This window comes from Rhodnius prolixus, unplaced genomic scaffold, assembly GCF_049639745.1.
Source record: "Rhodnius prolixus isolate KJV_2025 unplaced genomic scaffold, Rpr scaffold_10, whole genome shotgun sequence".
Classification (NCBI taxonomy): Eukaryota; Metazoa; Arthropoda; class Insecta; order Hemiptera; family Reduviidae; genus Rhodnius; species Rhodnius prolixus.
The window spans coordinates 21,393,369-21,409,428 of record NW_027411615.1 but is presented as its reverse complement, the minus strand read 5'-3'; the positions used below and the strand labels follow the sequence as shown (position 1 = coordinate 21,409,428).

At 34.4% G+C, this 16,060-nt stretch overlaps 1 protein-coding gene across 6 annotated transcripts in view; it reads right to left on the bottom strand.

The window, feature by feature from the left end:
* LOC141456691 (kinesin-like protein CG14535) overlaps positions 1–16,060 on the bottom strand; it is a 483,780-nt gene that overhangs the window by 2,920 nt on the left and 464,800 nt on the right. For all 6 annotated transcript variants that reach the window (XM_074132885.1, XM_074132886.1, XM_074132883.1 and 3 more), the window contains 14 exons: positions 12,853–13,050; positions 9,508–9,693; positions 7,584–7,722; positions 7,253–7,415; positions 6,989–7,163; positions 4,356–4,970; positions 4,107–4,237; positions 3,162–3,288; positions 1,925–2,044; positions 1,653–1,828; positions 1,460–1,563; positions 1,184–1,357; positions 1,025–1,101; positions 32–179 (listed from right to left, as the gene is read on the bottom strand). In XM_074132885.1, coding sequence (XP_073988986.1) covers positions 32–179; positions 1,025–1,101; positions 1,184–1,357; positions 1,460–1,563; positions 1,653–1,828; positions 1,925–2,044; positions 3,162–3,288; positions 4,107–4,237; positions 4,356–4,970; positions 6,989–7,163; positions 7,253–7,415; positions 7,584–7,722; positions 9,508–9,693; positions 12,853–13,050 — 2,533 coding nt within the window. The remainder of the gene's footprint in view (positions 1–31; positions 180–1,024; positions 1,102–1,183; positions 1,358–1,459; positions 1,564–1,652; positions 1,829–1,924; positions 2,045–3,161; positions 3,289–4,106; positions 4,238–4,355; positions 4,971–6,988; positions 7,164–7,252; positions 7,416–7,583; positions 7,723–9,507; positions 9,694–12,852; positions 13,051–16,060) is intronic.

Genomic DNA, 16,060 nt, shown 5'->3' with positions numbered 1-16,060 from the left:
GATGTTTTAAAATTTTAAAATTAAAACTTACAAAGGACTAAAAATACGATGTCTAGTTGATGTGATTTCACTTTTTACATATTTCTGTTGGTCACTTCTTAAATCTTTTAATTTAGTACCTTTTTTAGCTTCATTCCAACCTCTATCTAATCGTTCTACGTCTGCCTTGCAGTATTGAACTAAAAAAAAAAAGACATTCGATATACTAATTGGTTCTCAGGGTATAGGAGTACTGATGGTGATCATGCTTTGAATCTTATGAAGATATGTGACCAAGTTGCCACATAATTTCCTAAATAAACTTCTTAAATAAAATAATGTTTTTTATGAAAGTTTTATTTAAAAAACAAGAAATAATAATTAACTTATCAAATTAATTGGGTCAGATTTACTCCAAGATTTGTAACTGCTGCTCTCATTTAGTTAATAAGTAAGGATCAAAGAACGTAAATAAGCAAATTTGTTAATTAAATTGTCAGCGTACAGACGTACTACAAGGAACAGCTAAGCGCTCCAATTCCAATCCTTAACGCACATTTCTACGTTAGCTATCAGTCTATCCACATTGACCAAGAGCCCTTCAGACGTCGAATAGGTTAGACTAAGATAAGAGAGCTAATCAATTAAGATTAGGGTGACGAAATAGGTGATAATGAATTTTTTTTTTAGCGAGAAATGATCTCGAAGTCCTTGATAAAGGTAAGTTAAGTTTACTATGAATTGTTTCTACTGGGAACATAATATGGAGCATTAGTTATTCGTTGGTTATACAAAAATAAATTCATCCACATTTGAACTTCTAAACCTTTTTACTGAGAGGTACCTGGATAATTAATGTTAATTAGGAAAGAGTAGTTTAAACACATTAAAGCAAATCAGTGATTTAGATGAAGATACCAAAAAACTGTGTGAACCCTGTGAGATATTCTTTCCACAAAAACCAATTATATAAACACAAATTTATCATAGCTGCTATGTACTATACAGCAGGAACATTCTGCTTCAAGAGTTGCTAGTGATTTACCTTTGCCTCCTGGATCATGTAATTGTCCATTACTTATTTCTATACTGTTATGCATGTGAGACTTGTTCGGCTCGTAACTGAAATTCAAAAAAATATTGTATGATTTCATTTACCTTCTTATTTATTAATATATATTTTTTTAATTTAAAGTGATATTACCTTTCTCTGTTTAATGACAACATACTGCTCATTAAAGGAGGTGGCACCGAGATTTCTTCTTCATCATCTAATTTTGGAATACTTTCTGCACCATTACCCGGTTCTCTTTTGCAAACATCTCTTAAATTTGGATTTGAAGCGCCATCTGGATGTCTTAATGAGGATAAATTGTTCCTAAACAAAATTCAAATAAAATATTGTATTTTTTTTCATATAATATAGTAATTAAACAAAATTAAAACTGATTTCAGAGTATAATCTTATAGCTTCACTTACAATTTTCTGTAACTATGAAATCTTGTAGGGTCATACTTATAGAAACTACTTGTATCTACTTCTAAATTTATTTTACAGTTATCACATAGTTTGCTATTTTCTCCCTAAAAGTAAATAAAGTTATAAATTACATTAGATTTCAAAACATTGTTTACATTTAAAGCAGGTTTAGTAATTTTCAGTAATAACTTACTGGTAAATATGCTGGTTCGCTAGCTATACTATTTACATCAAAATCATTTACAGCAGTACCAGTAAAAAATTCAGAAAACATTAACGACTGACATCTTGCAACTGGTTTTAAGTCATTGACCCTTTGTTTTGCATTATACAAATCATGTAACGCGCTCAATTGTTCATATTGTGCCACTAAATCAATCGAGAAAAAAATATTAAAATATATTATTTACACAGTTTATTATTTTTTATGAAAACAAGAAACTTTTTCTTAAAAAAGAAACTCACTCTTTCTTGCAAGCGTATCTGAATGATTTTCAACATTTCTTTGCCACCCATTATAATTGCCAAGTATAACTGAGCTCTTGGGGAGAATCCTGTCCAGGTCGTTTACTAGTGAGAGGGAATCTGGAACGTTAGAAACTGTTTTACAAAGAAGCAATTTTACTTAAGAACTAAACATGTTCAGCATTAAAACATTAAATTTTAATGCTGTAGATTTGAATATACTAAAAAAAACCTATGTTTTAAAATACAAAAAATTCAAAAAATCTACTCTATTAAATCGTACTTTTGATCAATCAATTTTATTCAAACGTGAAATTCTGAAAATATTTTGAAAGATCATTGAAACTTTATTGATGACGTAATGGGAAATAGTTCTTGAAAAGAACTTTTGAAGCTTAAAGTATCTTTCCCTAGCACCTCCTGAAAATATCTGCCTCAATCTAGCACAAATTGGAGTTCTACCTAGTGTTGCGGGTAGATAGTAATGAGGATACCCATGGATAGTTTAAGTACATATACAGCTTAGGTAGCCTTCCGTCTGATCTCTTTGCTGAAACTCAAACTTTTTGTCGATCATTAGACCGAGATACTCAACTGCCGTCTCAACGGTTTCTTCCTCCAACCACAGAAGGAGTATCTTTTAATTCTCGACTTTCTTCAGAATCATAGTTACGATCTTTTGAACAGCCAGCGGCCATTGTAATATTCAATAAGTTCAGAAATCACATTTTCTAGTGTTTCAGTTGATAAAATTGATGGACATCAGAAGGCCAAATACTAAAGTTGTCCTATTCGTAGGCAATAATAAATAAATTTTCCGATTGGTTGATGCTTTATTTTGGTATCATATTTAAATTATTATCAGAGATTTGATCCCTACACTATCCATGATCTATAGAAGAATCAAACATGTAATTTGGATTCTGCCATTAGAAATTGATACTAAGACGTCAGACCATAAGTATGAACATATTTTTAACAAAAAATAAAAATGATCTACAATAACATTTTAATGAATTTTTTAAACAAGATCGACTTATTAAAAATGAATGTTCCATCCTTATTATGATTATTTTAAATGTTAAACAGGTAGACAAATAACTAAATATCTTAAATCTAAATTATCTATGTTTATCGGAAACTTTGAAATTTGGTTACAAATGGCGATAAAGTATTACGATGATTATACTTTCAAAAATGTAGTAATCATGAAAGTAAGCAAGAAATACGAAATAACCTGCAAATGTTGAAACCACAGTCAAATTTTCTTGGCTCAGGATTCTCAATGGATGTTCCTCTTGGTCAACTTCTGGTAATGGATTTTCGATTGTACCCATACATAGAGCAATATCTTCTTCAGTTACCTATTTGTGAAGACATTACAACATTATAACACTAATATTTTCTTTTAAGGGTACACAGTGAAGCAATGATGTTTGGAATGAAGAGCGGTCGGAAAGTCCAAACTACAGTTTCAATGTGGAAAATATATCCTAACACTAATTTTATTAATTTTTTTTTCAACGTTTTCCACCTCCCTTTTAAAAATAATGAATCCCTTTCTGAAAGGTTTTGAAACTAATGTTCAATATTTTGAAAGTAATGATTACAACATGTATGCAATGCAATTATAAGACAATCAATAATATTTTTAAAAATATTGAAATCAAGGTTGAAAAATCACATATGGTTTCCTAAGAATAGTTACTACATTTTAATCATCTCTGCAACGTTTCAAAACTAAGGAATCCTTTGTAAACTAATAGGTTCGTTTCTATCCTTATTCAGGAAACCTCTACTGAAAGGAATTACCCCATTATGTATCTTTATTTCCAAAGTACCACCGTTTCTAGAAATAGAGATTTTTACGAAGATATGGAAAATAAACAAACTTTTTGGATTCGAACCCGGAATCTCTGCAAGGGAATATCGAGACCAACGCCTGTTGAGTTGGTTGAACAATCCCTTTTTATTTTTAAAGTTATACTTTCGACCTATCTTTTAGACGAAAATGGGTTGGCAAAGATATTGCTTTCATGCACACTTAATATCATATTAAATAAAATCCAGCTTTGTGATCCGCGCAACTAATGTTTAGGTATCATAAAACCTTGAATTAATTGAAGTATTTTCTAGCAATCTTAAAATTTCAAAAATAAAGTAATAGAATTTCTTTATTTACTTGAAGACAACAGTCTTGCATTGGAACAGGCTCTTCTGGCTCCTCAACTTCAATAATTTCAACCTCCATTTCCATATCTTCATCGTATTCTGGTTCCACTCCTGAACACTGTAATTTTTCTAGAGGCACACCTGTTAAAAATGAGTAAAGATATATCTTTAATTTGGTTTGTACAAATAATACTTTGATATACTTTGAAACAATGGGAATTAAGTAATGTATGAATATTTGTGTATCTGCAGAGCGTACCTTTGTTCGGCGGAATATGGATGGGTTGTAGACTGTGGTTAGCATAGGATGTTACTCCACCATCGTCTTCTTGGCCACTTCCTCTCCCTCGAGCTTCATCCAACGCTCTAGATGGTTCACGATAATGTCTCGTCTTGCCGATAAGTATGCTCTGATTTTCTACCCACTTACGAATCATATTTTTCTTATGAGTATCCATAAAACCGTAACTTCCACCCACGGCACTGGTCAAACCTGCAGAAGCGCCATTACCGGGTGTACTGGCGCCTCCTAAAGAATGGCCATTGGCTAATCGTGGCCCATCTACCCATGTTTCTCGTTTATCACGTCCCCCACTGCCACTTAAACTATGAATCGCTCTTCCTTCACTAACTCGAGATTTCAGCACTCTTGGCCCGTCAATCCATTGTTCTTCACGTGCTGCACTCGTTGTAGGTTTTAATGTTCGTACTGGTGAAGATTTTGTACTATTAGGCTTTGTCTGTTTACGATGCATACTTTTTTCTTCGGGAATTGATTTCTGCGGTGAAGCTGGTACGGATTTTGAAATTGTTTTCAATTTTTGCTCAACTAAGGATCCTCTGAGAGCCTTATTCATGGCACAACGATTATCTCCTAAAATGAAATGATGATATTAGGATATGCTACTTTATCTTTACTATTCTTTAAACTATTAAAAAGATTTTTGAATAATATGTAGTTCTTAAATATACTGCCCTGTTGAAACAGCCAAACTAATTTTTATTTTTATTTATTTTTTGAGCGCATGGCTGCTTAGATTATAAAATTTCCATGTTATTTTCTTTACTTGGTAGAAATAGAGTTTTGGTCACATTTTTGAAGAACACATTGAAAATAAAATGTTACGTGAGAACCACGAATAGTTTAATGGAGTATGAAATCAAAATAATTCATAAACTAATAATCGCAGGTAAGTCAGCATGGATTAACTTTTAGAGTTATTTTGTCACGTAAGATGACATAAAAATTCTTCAAGCAGTAAGGCTAATTATAGTTTTAAAAAATTATCCCATAAAGACATCTTCTTTTACATGAAAATGAAAATTTTCTGGGTTAATAGCATTCTAAAATGTACGAGGTCGTACATCAGTATAACCTTAAAAGCAATTAGTTGACATTAGAGTAAGATTACAATAAATAAATATAAACTAGACCGCTTGGATATTACTCGTAGTGCCAGTTATTACTTTAATTTGGAGTCACTGTTGCTCGGAGCGTTTCCAAGGCAATGCCAATTTTCGAATTTTATTCTTTCACTGCAGGCAGTACTTTTCCTCACACGACAAAGCTTTAGAGGCTCCCCGGAATATTACTTATTATTTCAATTAAAAGGTATTTTATTCAAATAAAAGTAATCATTACATCGTAATATTGGGGTAGTATGTAAATTGTTACTAGATAAGAATTAACTTTTTTTAAAAATTTTAGTCGTTAACAGTACAAATGGTTGGTGAAGGCAAAAAAATAGAATATAACACATACATATAACCAAGCAGTGAAGTTTATCCTAAAAAATACAATTGATAAACAAGCACACATATTCATACAAAATTATGAATAAGAGCCTATCAAATAGAACAAATATCAGAATGAAATTTCACTGTTTTTACCTATACCCAATACCACTTATTCACTTATTTTTGAAAAAAAGCATTGTTAACCGAGATTCTTGGGGTTATTTTTTTTTTTTTTTTTTTTTTTTTTTTTTTTTTTTTTTTTTTTTTTTTTTTTTCCTGGCGCATCAACAGCTGAGGTTATTAGCGCCCGGAGCTTTTTCCAGTGCACTGCCGGCCTCCGGACAGTGTTCTCTCGTTACAGACAACACTGTCCATCACCGGCCAGTGAGCTGTAAGAAGCTCCTAGGAAGAGAAAATCTAAGGGTCAGCTGCTGGATTCGAACCCGGGACCTCCGCGTGGGAGTCCAGTATGCTAACCTCATAGCTAATCCCTTCCCTCTTGGGGTTATTATTACTATTATTATTTTATATTCGTATTTGTTAGAACTAGTTTTGTTTATTTCATTAAGAAAGATAGTTTTCTTTTCATTCATGGTAAACTCTGGCAGACGGCTGTAACCATGCCGATTTTACTTGTTTTTAAAAGATGTAGTTACTACATATTTTAAATAAAGTATTATTATTATTATTATTTTAATGATTTAAGGCGCGTCAACATCTAAGGTTATTGGCGCCCGGAGCTTTTTTCAGTGCACTGCCGGCCTCCGGACAGTGTTCTCTCGTTACAGACAACACTGTCCGTCACCGGATTCGAACCCGGGACCTCCGCGTGGGAGTCCAGTATGCTAACCTCATAGCTAATCCCTTCCCTTATTATTATTATTGACCTAAGACCCCTCTGTTTCGTTATTTAGTAGTAGAAACAATATGTGTCGGTTCTCGAATTAAAGATGTGATGCACCTAATTGCAGCTCTGGTTCATTAAAAAAATAAAATAAATAAACAAATCAGATGTAATTCCCTATAAAACCATTGATGGTAAAATGCGCATTTGCTGAATTAGGTTATACATTTTCTTCTTATTGTACGAGAATCGTTCAAGTGTTGACAGTCAAAAAGGCAAAAAAATCGTGACCCACTAAAAATAAAAATTACCTGAGTTAAGACTTGGAATATAAACAGGCGGATGTTCTCCATCAGTTTCTTCCGTTGGTCCAACATAGATGACAGTGTCCGCCGACTGTTCACTGCTAGAAGGATCGACATCGCTACTACCACCAGGTCTGTTAACGTCTTCCCCAGCAACCACACCTCCACCAGTTCCCATAAACTGTAGAAATGATACAGAATAACCATAGGTAAGTACAAAGAAAAACGAATGTTATCTTATTATTGGTAGAAGAAACTAAAGAGGTTGACCTTGAATCTTTTTCTTCTCATGCGATGTATTCTTGAAGCTAATTGTACAGTGGTTAGAGTATCAGTATAGTTAGCTGCTTCCGGTGACACGTGTGCTATCATTGCTGCATGACACGTAAGTGATCCCATGCATTCTTTCAGTTGTTGTGTTAATTTGTGTTCCCTACAAACGTTCATAAAATTGCATATCTTTTTGTAAGTGGATACAAGTAAACATAAAGAAAGCGTTACACTTCGCCTTCGAGAACTCACTGAAGTCAGTAGATAAGGTAATTCTTATAAATGGTGTTTAAAGTATAACCTAAATAGATAATTAAAAAACTTCATTTACCTGTGTGGTAAGTGTTTCTGCCCGTTGAATATGGCCAGTAGTACATTACCGATGGCTGATAAAGGCAATCCACCAGTACCCTTACTTCTTTCACAGCTTCCAAGATCAATCAAATGAAGACGACTTCTACCTCCAGCAACTGGAAGAAGATTTAAATTCGCACTAAGTAAACATGAGAAGAATTGAAAATGGAATCATGTATCAAAGAGGACCGAAAATCGGATTATGAATAATTACTAAAAATAAATTTATGGTCGACTGTTTACAAGCAGCATTCGTCCACGATACCTAATTTAGAGTTGGGCGCAGGGCTTGAAAAATAGGCATTACTTTACTGTTGTACGCCACTTTTATACCAGGTGATATACGAGATGTGGCTATTAAATAACGAGACTGATGCTGCTACAGAAGAACTGTGCATGCGCCAAATCCTAACGGCCGACAGCTGTGCAGCGTAAAGTCTTCTCTTTCGATTGCAGCGTCTTACGTGCTTGTAGAGAAATCTGTCTGACCGGAACCATCGTTTGTGTAAGAGGTGTTAGTTTCGTTTTGCCGAAAACATGATACTACACGTGTAGTAGAGCAACGAATTGTCGTGAAATTTCACATGAAACTGGGTAAAACCGCTACCGAAACTAATCTTTTATTAAAAGAAGTTTATGGCGATGAATGTTTATCACGTGCGCGAGTTTTGGAGTGGTTCAAGCGTTTCCAAGATGGCCGAGAAGACGTCGGAAATGATGACCGCCCGGGTCGCCCTTCCACGTCCAAAACGGATGAAAATATCGATTATAATTAATCAACATTACTACCGTTAGGTGCTTGCACAACTCCGTGAAAGAGTAAGAAAAAAACAACCCGATTTGTGTAAGAACAAGTCATGGGTTCTCCATCAAGACAACGCGCCGGCTCACACTGCATTGTCTGTCAAGACGTTTCTAGCCAAGTACAACATCTCAGTTTTAGGCCGTCCGCCTTATTCGCCTGACCTGACCCCATGTGACTTTTATCTGTTCCCCAAAGTCAAATCTGCATTAAAAGGAACACGATTTCAGTCCATTGAAGCTGTGAAAGAAAAAGCGGCACGCGTCATGCAGGAGCTCACAGAAAAAAGACTTCCAGCACTGTTTCGAGTAATGGTAAATTCGCATGGAGCGTTGTACGGATAGGGGAGGGGTATATATTGAAGGTGATAATAACTAAATATGTATAAATTTAAAATAAAATGTTTTATAGCAATAGTCTCGTTATTTCATAGCCACACCTCGTATACGTATGGAATCCTAACTATATTTCTTGCACTTCAGTTTCAATTTAGGTGTGAAGTTGCTAATTTTTTGCGCTACAAAGAAAATAATCCATTGTCTGAAACACGTGAAGTCCGATTTACAAAAATCCGAAGGCCTAAAGGGAGGCTGTATAAAAAAATTTAATACCCTTAAATTCTTAAATTTAGTCTTTACTCTGAAGGCAGACCACAAGAACGCTGTAATAAAGTTTTATTTCGATTGATCAAAGCATTTTAGTACCGTCTACGTAGTGACTGCAATAATTGAAGTTTATAGGCACTCCTACAGAAAAGTATTTTTCTTGACGAGTTACCCTATCAAATGTCACGAGACTTTTTCACAGATCATCCGATTTTATTCTCAAATTAATCTTTTGTACAACCGAAAATCCTGTCAACCTCATAATAAATACTGTGAAAACAACACATAAACGTTGTTTTGCTCAGCAGACTACAATGTACAAATGTAATTGCACAAACTCTTAAAGTAAAAGTTAAATGAAATAAAACCTCTTTATATGTTAAAAAAAAAATACAAAATAAACCCACGTTTCTTCCATGTTTGTTTTTATAAAATGTGATATTTGATATAAAAATTATTAGCTTTAATTAAATCATTAATTAAGAAAGTGAGACCTCCTCCTTTGCCAGCCACGCTGTACTGATAGACATGCAGTGTATAGAATAGATGTGATTGTTCACTACATCTGCCCAACAGTGCGCTGTCCAAATAGAATGCAGCTTTTTCTGGCGATGGGGCTCTCAGCTCACAGCAGTTTTGTAGAGAGCCTTCACATAGATAGATAGGTGCTTGATCACATTCTGTCAAATAAAGAAATAATAAACAATATTTTAATGTAAAATACTTGAACAAAAAAGGTTTTGTTTTAGTATACATGAATAAAACAGTACAATAACAAATGCTACAAGTTTATCACTAGAAATATGTCATTTACGAGGGTCGTTTGAAAAGTCCGTGCAAAGTCAGAGAGATAGCACCACTGGCGCGTATCGAGGTTATGTTTAGTTAGTAGCATCTCTTGGAAGAACACACACCAAGTTTCAGCCAGATCGGTCTATTTCTTTGTGTTTGGCATTCGTTTGAATCGAGGAAGTCGAGTGATTTTCAAAAAATGGACGAAAAAGAATTTCGTGTGTTGATTAAACACTACTTTATGAAAGGCAAAACGCCTCAGGAGACTAAAGAGAAGCTTGATAAACATTATGGTGACTCTGCACCTTCGATTAGAACAGTTTATAAGTGGTTTCAAAATTTTCGGAGTGGCCATATGGGCACAAGTGACGCTGAACGTTCTGGACGCCCTGTTGAGGTAACTACTCCAGAAATCATTAATAAAATCCATGATATGGTGATGGATGACAGAAGAGTGAAGGTGCGTGAGATTACTAGTGCTGTGGACATCTCGAACGAACGGGTACATAATATTTTGCATCAACATTTGGACATGACAAAGCTATCCGCAAGATGGGTGCCGCGATTGCTCACGTTTGACCAAAAACGAAATCGTGTGAAGTGTTGCAAGGACGGTTTGCAGCTGTTCCAGAAGAATCCGCAGGACTTTAAGCGTCGTTTCGTCACTGTGGATGATACATGGATACATCACTACACTCCTGAGACCAAAGAACAATCTAAACAATGGGTTACCAAGGGGGAATCTGCGCCAAAAAAGGCGAAGACCGTTCCTTCGGCCGGAAAGATTATGGCGACTGTCTTTTGGGATTCGCAAGGAATAATCCTCATCGACTATCTGGAAAAGGGTAAAACTATTACAGGTGCATATTATTCATCGTTATTGGACCGTTTGAAAACCGAGCTGCAAGAAAAACGCCCACGATTGGCCCACAAAAAAGTCCTTTTCCATCACGACAACGCACCAGCTCACACCTCAGCAGTTGTGGTCGCAAAATTAATGGAAATAGGGTTCCAACTCGTTTCACATCCCCCCTATTCTCCAGACTTGGCTCCCTCGGACTACTATTTGTTCCCCAATATGAAGAAATGGCTGCCGGGAAAAAGATTTTATTCAAACGAGGAGGTGATTGCAGAAACGAATGGCTATTTTTCAGACTTGGACAAATCCTATTATTCGGAAGGGATCAACAAACTAGAGCAGCGTTGGACGAAGTGTATAAGCCTAAAAGGAGGCTATGTTGAAAAATAAAAAAGGTTTACCCCCAAAAATTAAGTAGTTTTTATTTTTGCACGGACTTTTCAAACGACCCTCGTAAATACACAAACCTTATCCTACGTGAAAAATTTGGTGAATATTTTCTATCAATAGTTTTTGTTTTACACGAATGTTTTATGACAAAAGCTTTTGTATCTAAGAGTTATTTTTACTTTGTAATTAACCTCATTTCAAAATAAATACATGTATCTAAAACCTTTTTTCATTTACTATCTCATCAGGCAAACTTCAAACGTGAAAATATCTTAGATATTGTCAATAGACTGTTTCTTATTCCTATAATCTGCATTTAACAGATTTGACCTATTTTTGCAACTGTAGATATTTAATTTCAAAACAAAAATTGAAAAAGTATCCAATGAAATACACCAAAACACATTACGGCAAACCTTCACTTCAATCGTCGCTTTTTTTAGTGGTTCCAAAAAGTGTAGCAAGCGGCCTCTCAACAAGCAGATAGTCAAATTATTTTTTGAAAACTATTTATTTAGTGAGTTACATAAAAAGATGTGTTTGAATGTTGAAATTCAAATAATTGCCCAGCTGATCATCGGTCCAAGGTGCATTTTCAAAGTGATAAGTATCGCAGAAGAGCTAATAATGAAAAATAAAATACACTTAATACATTTATTTGGACTATTTTTTTGGAAAAGACAAAAACGATTAGATGACTTAGAATAATGTTATGATGTTTTTGAAATGTTAAACAAATTTCAAAGAATCAATACTAAATAGAATTGAATGCACGTATATTTGCCTTTTTGCTTTCTTGCAAAGTTTATGGTAGTCAAATATATAGGAAGTATAAAAGTTATGATTGCATAGCCTTAAGCGTTGTGCGGTCAACTTTTATTACCCTCAAGCAAAATGTCTATCTGTATTCAAGTTGGGCAGGCAGTCTATAGTAATACTATTGCCAACAATCTTTACTGTTGCTGGAATATTACATTATAGAGATCCAGAGATTGGAAATATATTATCCAGTTGTTTTTTATCTTGTAGATTTAATGCTGACTTCTTTTTTATTGATTCTCTTTTTTTAAAAAAAAAGGCTACAGAATTGTGAATTCTGTGGTTCTATTTTTAAACAAAATGATTTTTTTTTTAAGGCACATCAACTTTTGAGGTAATTGGTGCCCGGAGCTTTTTACTGGGCCCTGACGGCTTTTGGACAGAGATTCTCTACTTACAAACAACATTGTTGACAACCAGTCAGTGAGCGGTGAGAAATTCTTAATAAGAGAAAATCTATGTGCTAACAGATTTAAACCCAGAATAACCAACTGCGTGAGAATTCAGTAAGCTAATCACTGAACAAATCGCACCATTTCAATTCTACCAAAAAGCTATTAATTTGTTCGAAGTTCAAAAAAACTGAAGAACTTGCACATGTCATCTGGCGGCAAAAGCTTGAACTACACTTTTGATGTTCTAGCAAATGCCGCTAGATAGCATGTACGTGCACTTTTCTTATTAAAATTACAGCAATTATTTCCATTTCTATTTTTTATTATATTTATCAATTTAATTGTTGATAAAACATTGATATTGGGTACACTGTTAATAATATTATATAAGCTATAATAACTTTAACTGTGCCAAGATTATTGCAATGAATCACATCTTTTATGTTAATAAGATACAACTAAAATCTAACGTATGTACCTGCATTTAACAGCAAAAATTTAACAAAACATTTGACGTACTACATTTAATAGTGGCAAAATAATAATCACATTATTTTTGTATACAAGAAGTTATATTTACTAACCAGCCGCATGTTGCTGGAGAAGATCCTTAAGATTGTAAGCTGGTCCGGCTACTTCAATGGCAGAAACACGAACCGAAAATCTTGCTCCAGTACGCTGCTTCTGGTCAGCAATAGATCGATATAACCATGATATCGCGGAGGGTATCACTCCCAAGCTGCTGACACTCTCTGGACTGCCCACCATTGTGTTGGTCTTACCTGTATGTACATAGAATCCTTTAGTTAAACATGTTGCAGAGAAATATTTTGGTATTACAAAACGAATTTAATCAAAATAAAATCTATCTTCAGCTTAACTGCTCGTTTCTTATGTGTTTTTTTCTAAAATGTTAGGAAATATTTTAAACAAGTACTATTTTTATAAACAAAAATTTTTATAGTTTACTCCAAATTACAATTTCATTCACAACTACACTGTTGAAAAAGAAAAAAATGTGAATAAACCTTAACAACCTCTTTTTTTTTTAAGTGCAATTTGTAACCTTTGACTTCCTTATTTTAAGACAATCTACATTAAAAATTGACTACTGGTCCATCTAAAAGAGTTTTCAATGAATTTAACAACTTGATAACTAACATTCTTGAGTGCTCGTGAACACGTTTTCTTGCAAAACAAACGTAATTTTTCGTACGAAGATAAAAGTAATCCTGGAAAATGGTATACCGTTTGAAAGCCCATTAGACAAGGAAACTTTCATAAAAAGTGCCAGCACCTAGGTCTGATAATGTTCACGTAAGGGCCGAATGAGTTTTCTTAAAAATTTCGATTACTTTTATTTTTCCCAGTATTCGGAGGTAGATTGAGGCTGTTTGGAGAATAACTTATGCTTCGAAATGGAGTCAATTTTTAGAAAATTTATCTGTCTTTTTAACCGTATCATCAGAATCGAATTCGGACTAAAAATTTCTGAGTAATAACATTTTTATTGGAAAAAAGTAATGATTTTAGAAAAAAAAACATTAAAGTGACGTCACTCAAGAACAGAGGGAAAAATGAAGTTGGCCAATACGTCATTGCACTCCATTTTAGATGTACTACACACAGTAGGCCTATGGACATTACTTACTGGTTCACCCTACATAATAATTAGAATAATCATCTATCTTTACCATTAAATATTATTGTAAATAAATAAAAATAAAAATGTTACAATCAAATTATATAACAGTTCTTTAACACCTCGTTAAGTATTTAGTTTTTTAAAAAAAGAAAAACAACGGGTCCGCGAAATTTTTTCACAAATTTTATTGGTCCGAAGGCTAAAAAAAAGAAAGAAGAGAAACGCTGCTCTAGTCCATCGTCTCTAATCCCAAACTCCCAACGGTATTACCGTAGAAGAAGATTTACAGTGGCTTCGAGACATTCCAGATGCATACTACGAAAACGTTAGTATCAGTGAATGAGTGAATCATTTATTAGGAGCGCAATCATCTCATTTCTATTCGTGTTCATGCTACTTTTCTAAGTACTCGTATTTACTGTAGCACTGTGGAGGAGCTGTTATATATCTCATATAAAAATTAAAAAAAATGTTTTTAATGATCAGGATTGAAGATAGTTTATTATATTGTATTATAGTTTCCTTTTATGTTTTATACAATTAGATTTCACGTCTGGCACCTTGCTATGAATTATTCTTCTTTATGAGCAAAATAAAAAATATAAATAATGTAATGAGTCATATATATATTTTTTATTTAGCTCATAAATACTTAATGGCTGATAGTGTGGGAAAATAAATACAGAAATAAGTATGATATATGTTAGTAATTGTTTGAACGTTTGAATATTAAATGAACTAGGGAATCTAAACGAAATGTACGTTTGGCTTGTGCATACAAATACAAGTATACACGAGATAAGCAATAACGTGAAGGAGAACTGGCGAGAAATAGAACGAATTAGAAGAAAGAGAGCGTGGCAAATGTTCCAGTGGTGGGTAGAGGAGAATTTAATTCGGCCACAATGACAATAGTCTTTGCAAACATTTAATTAAAGAGTAAAGTTAGAGAGTGCGCTGAGATTGTCGTATACACAGTTTTAATGTTCAGTTTGAATTGTGACCTTTAAACTTATTCTAGAATCTTCAAACCACGAGATGTTCCATCTTTTCAATGTCTGGCATTCTGCAGTGATTTCTTTTAAAAGTTAGTTTTTTATTTTATTGGGATTGATAAGAAAAAGTAAAGGGTAACCTCACAAGAATGTAACTGCCGCACAGGCTTCGACATGAGTCTCACTGTTCTAAAACGATCGCCGATTGGAAATGAAACAGTAGGCCAAAAGTGAAGGGAGGAAAAAAGTCATCAATTTGTTGGTAAAAGAAGTTAGATTAGACTAGGGCGGCCTCAAGGCCTACGCAACTGCGACCCCTTTGGATCTATTGTGGTTCCCCTCACTCTACAGCTCACCTTCCTGACCTGTCCTTTTAATCAGACTCCTAATTCTGGAGAGCGGCTCTTGGGTAAAGCTCACAGGCCTTGGTTTTTCCTCCCCGAGAAGTAACATCCTTAGCCACACGAGCCTTTCGCACTGACACAACACCGTGCCGTTTCCTCCTCTTCCTGACAGAACCTACAGAGGCTATCATCTGCCAGGCCCATGAGATGCATGTGTTTTCTGAGCCTGCAGTAGCCAGTTAATAGGCCTACAATCATCCTTATAGCCCCACGGCCTTGACGGATTAATTCTGCAGTCAGCCTCGGCGAATAGCCTTTAAAGAGCAGCGTTGGACGAAGTGTATAAGCCTAAAAGGAGACTATGTTGAAAAATAAAAAAGGTTTACCCCAAAAAATTAAGTAGTTTTTATTTTTGCACGGACTTTTCAAACGACCCTCGTATTGTTAAAAAAATGCATACAAGAAACGCAAAAAAATAATTTAACAAAAGTACACTTTTAGTTGTTTAAAAAAAGTATTCTTAATTTCGTCCCCTCGGCCACAAGTAAATAAATAAATAAATTAAAAAAATATATTGGGTAATAACCACCTGGTACACAAATCTCAAATAAGATGAAAACTCAAAACTCTGAACGAATTTCACAAACAAATTTTTGTCTTTTGTTTGTGAAATAGCCGTACTCATTTTCAACCCGCTTTTTGATTGGTTGCAGAAAAAAGGTGAGGCAAATTGTTCTTCTTAGCTAACTGAAACGCCATACGAGGCAAGTCTCCGACAGTTAACCCGTAGAAGTTTTTTCCAGGCAGT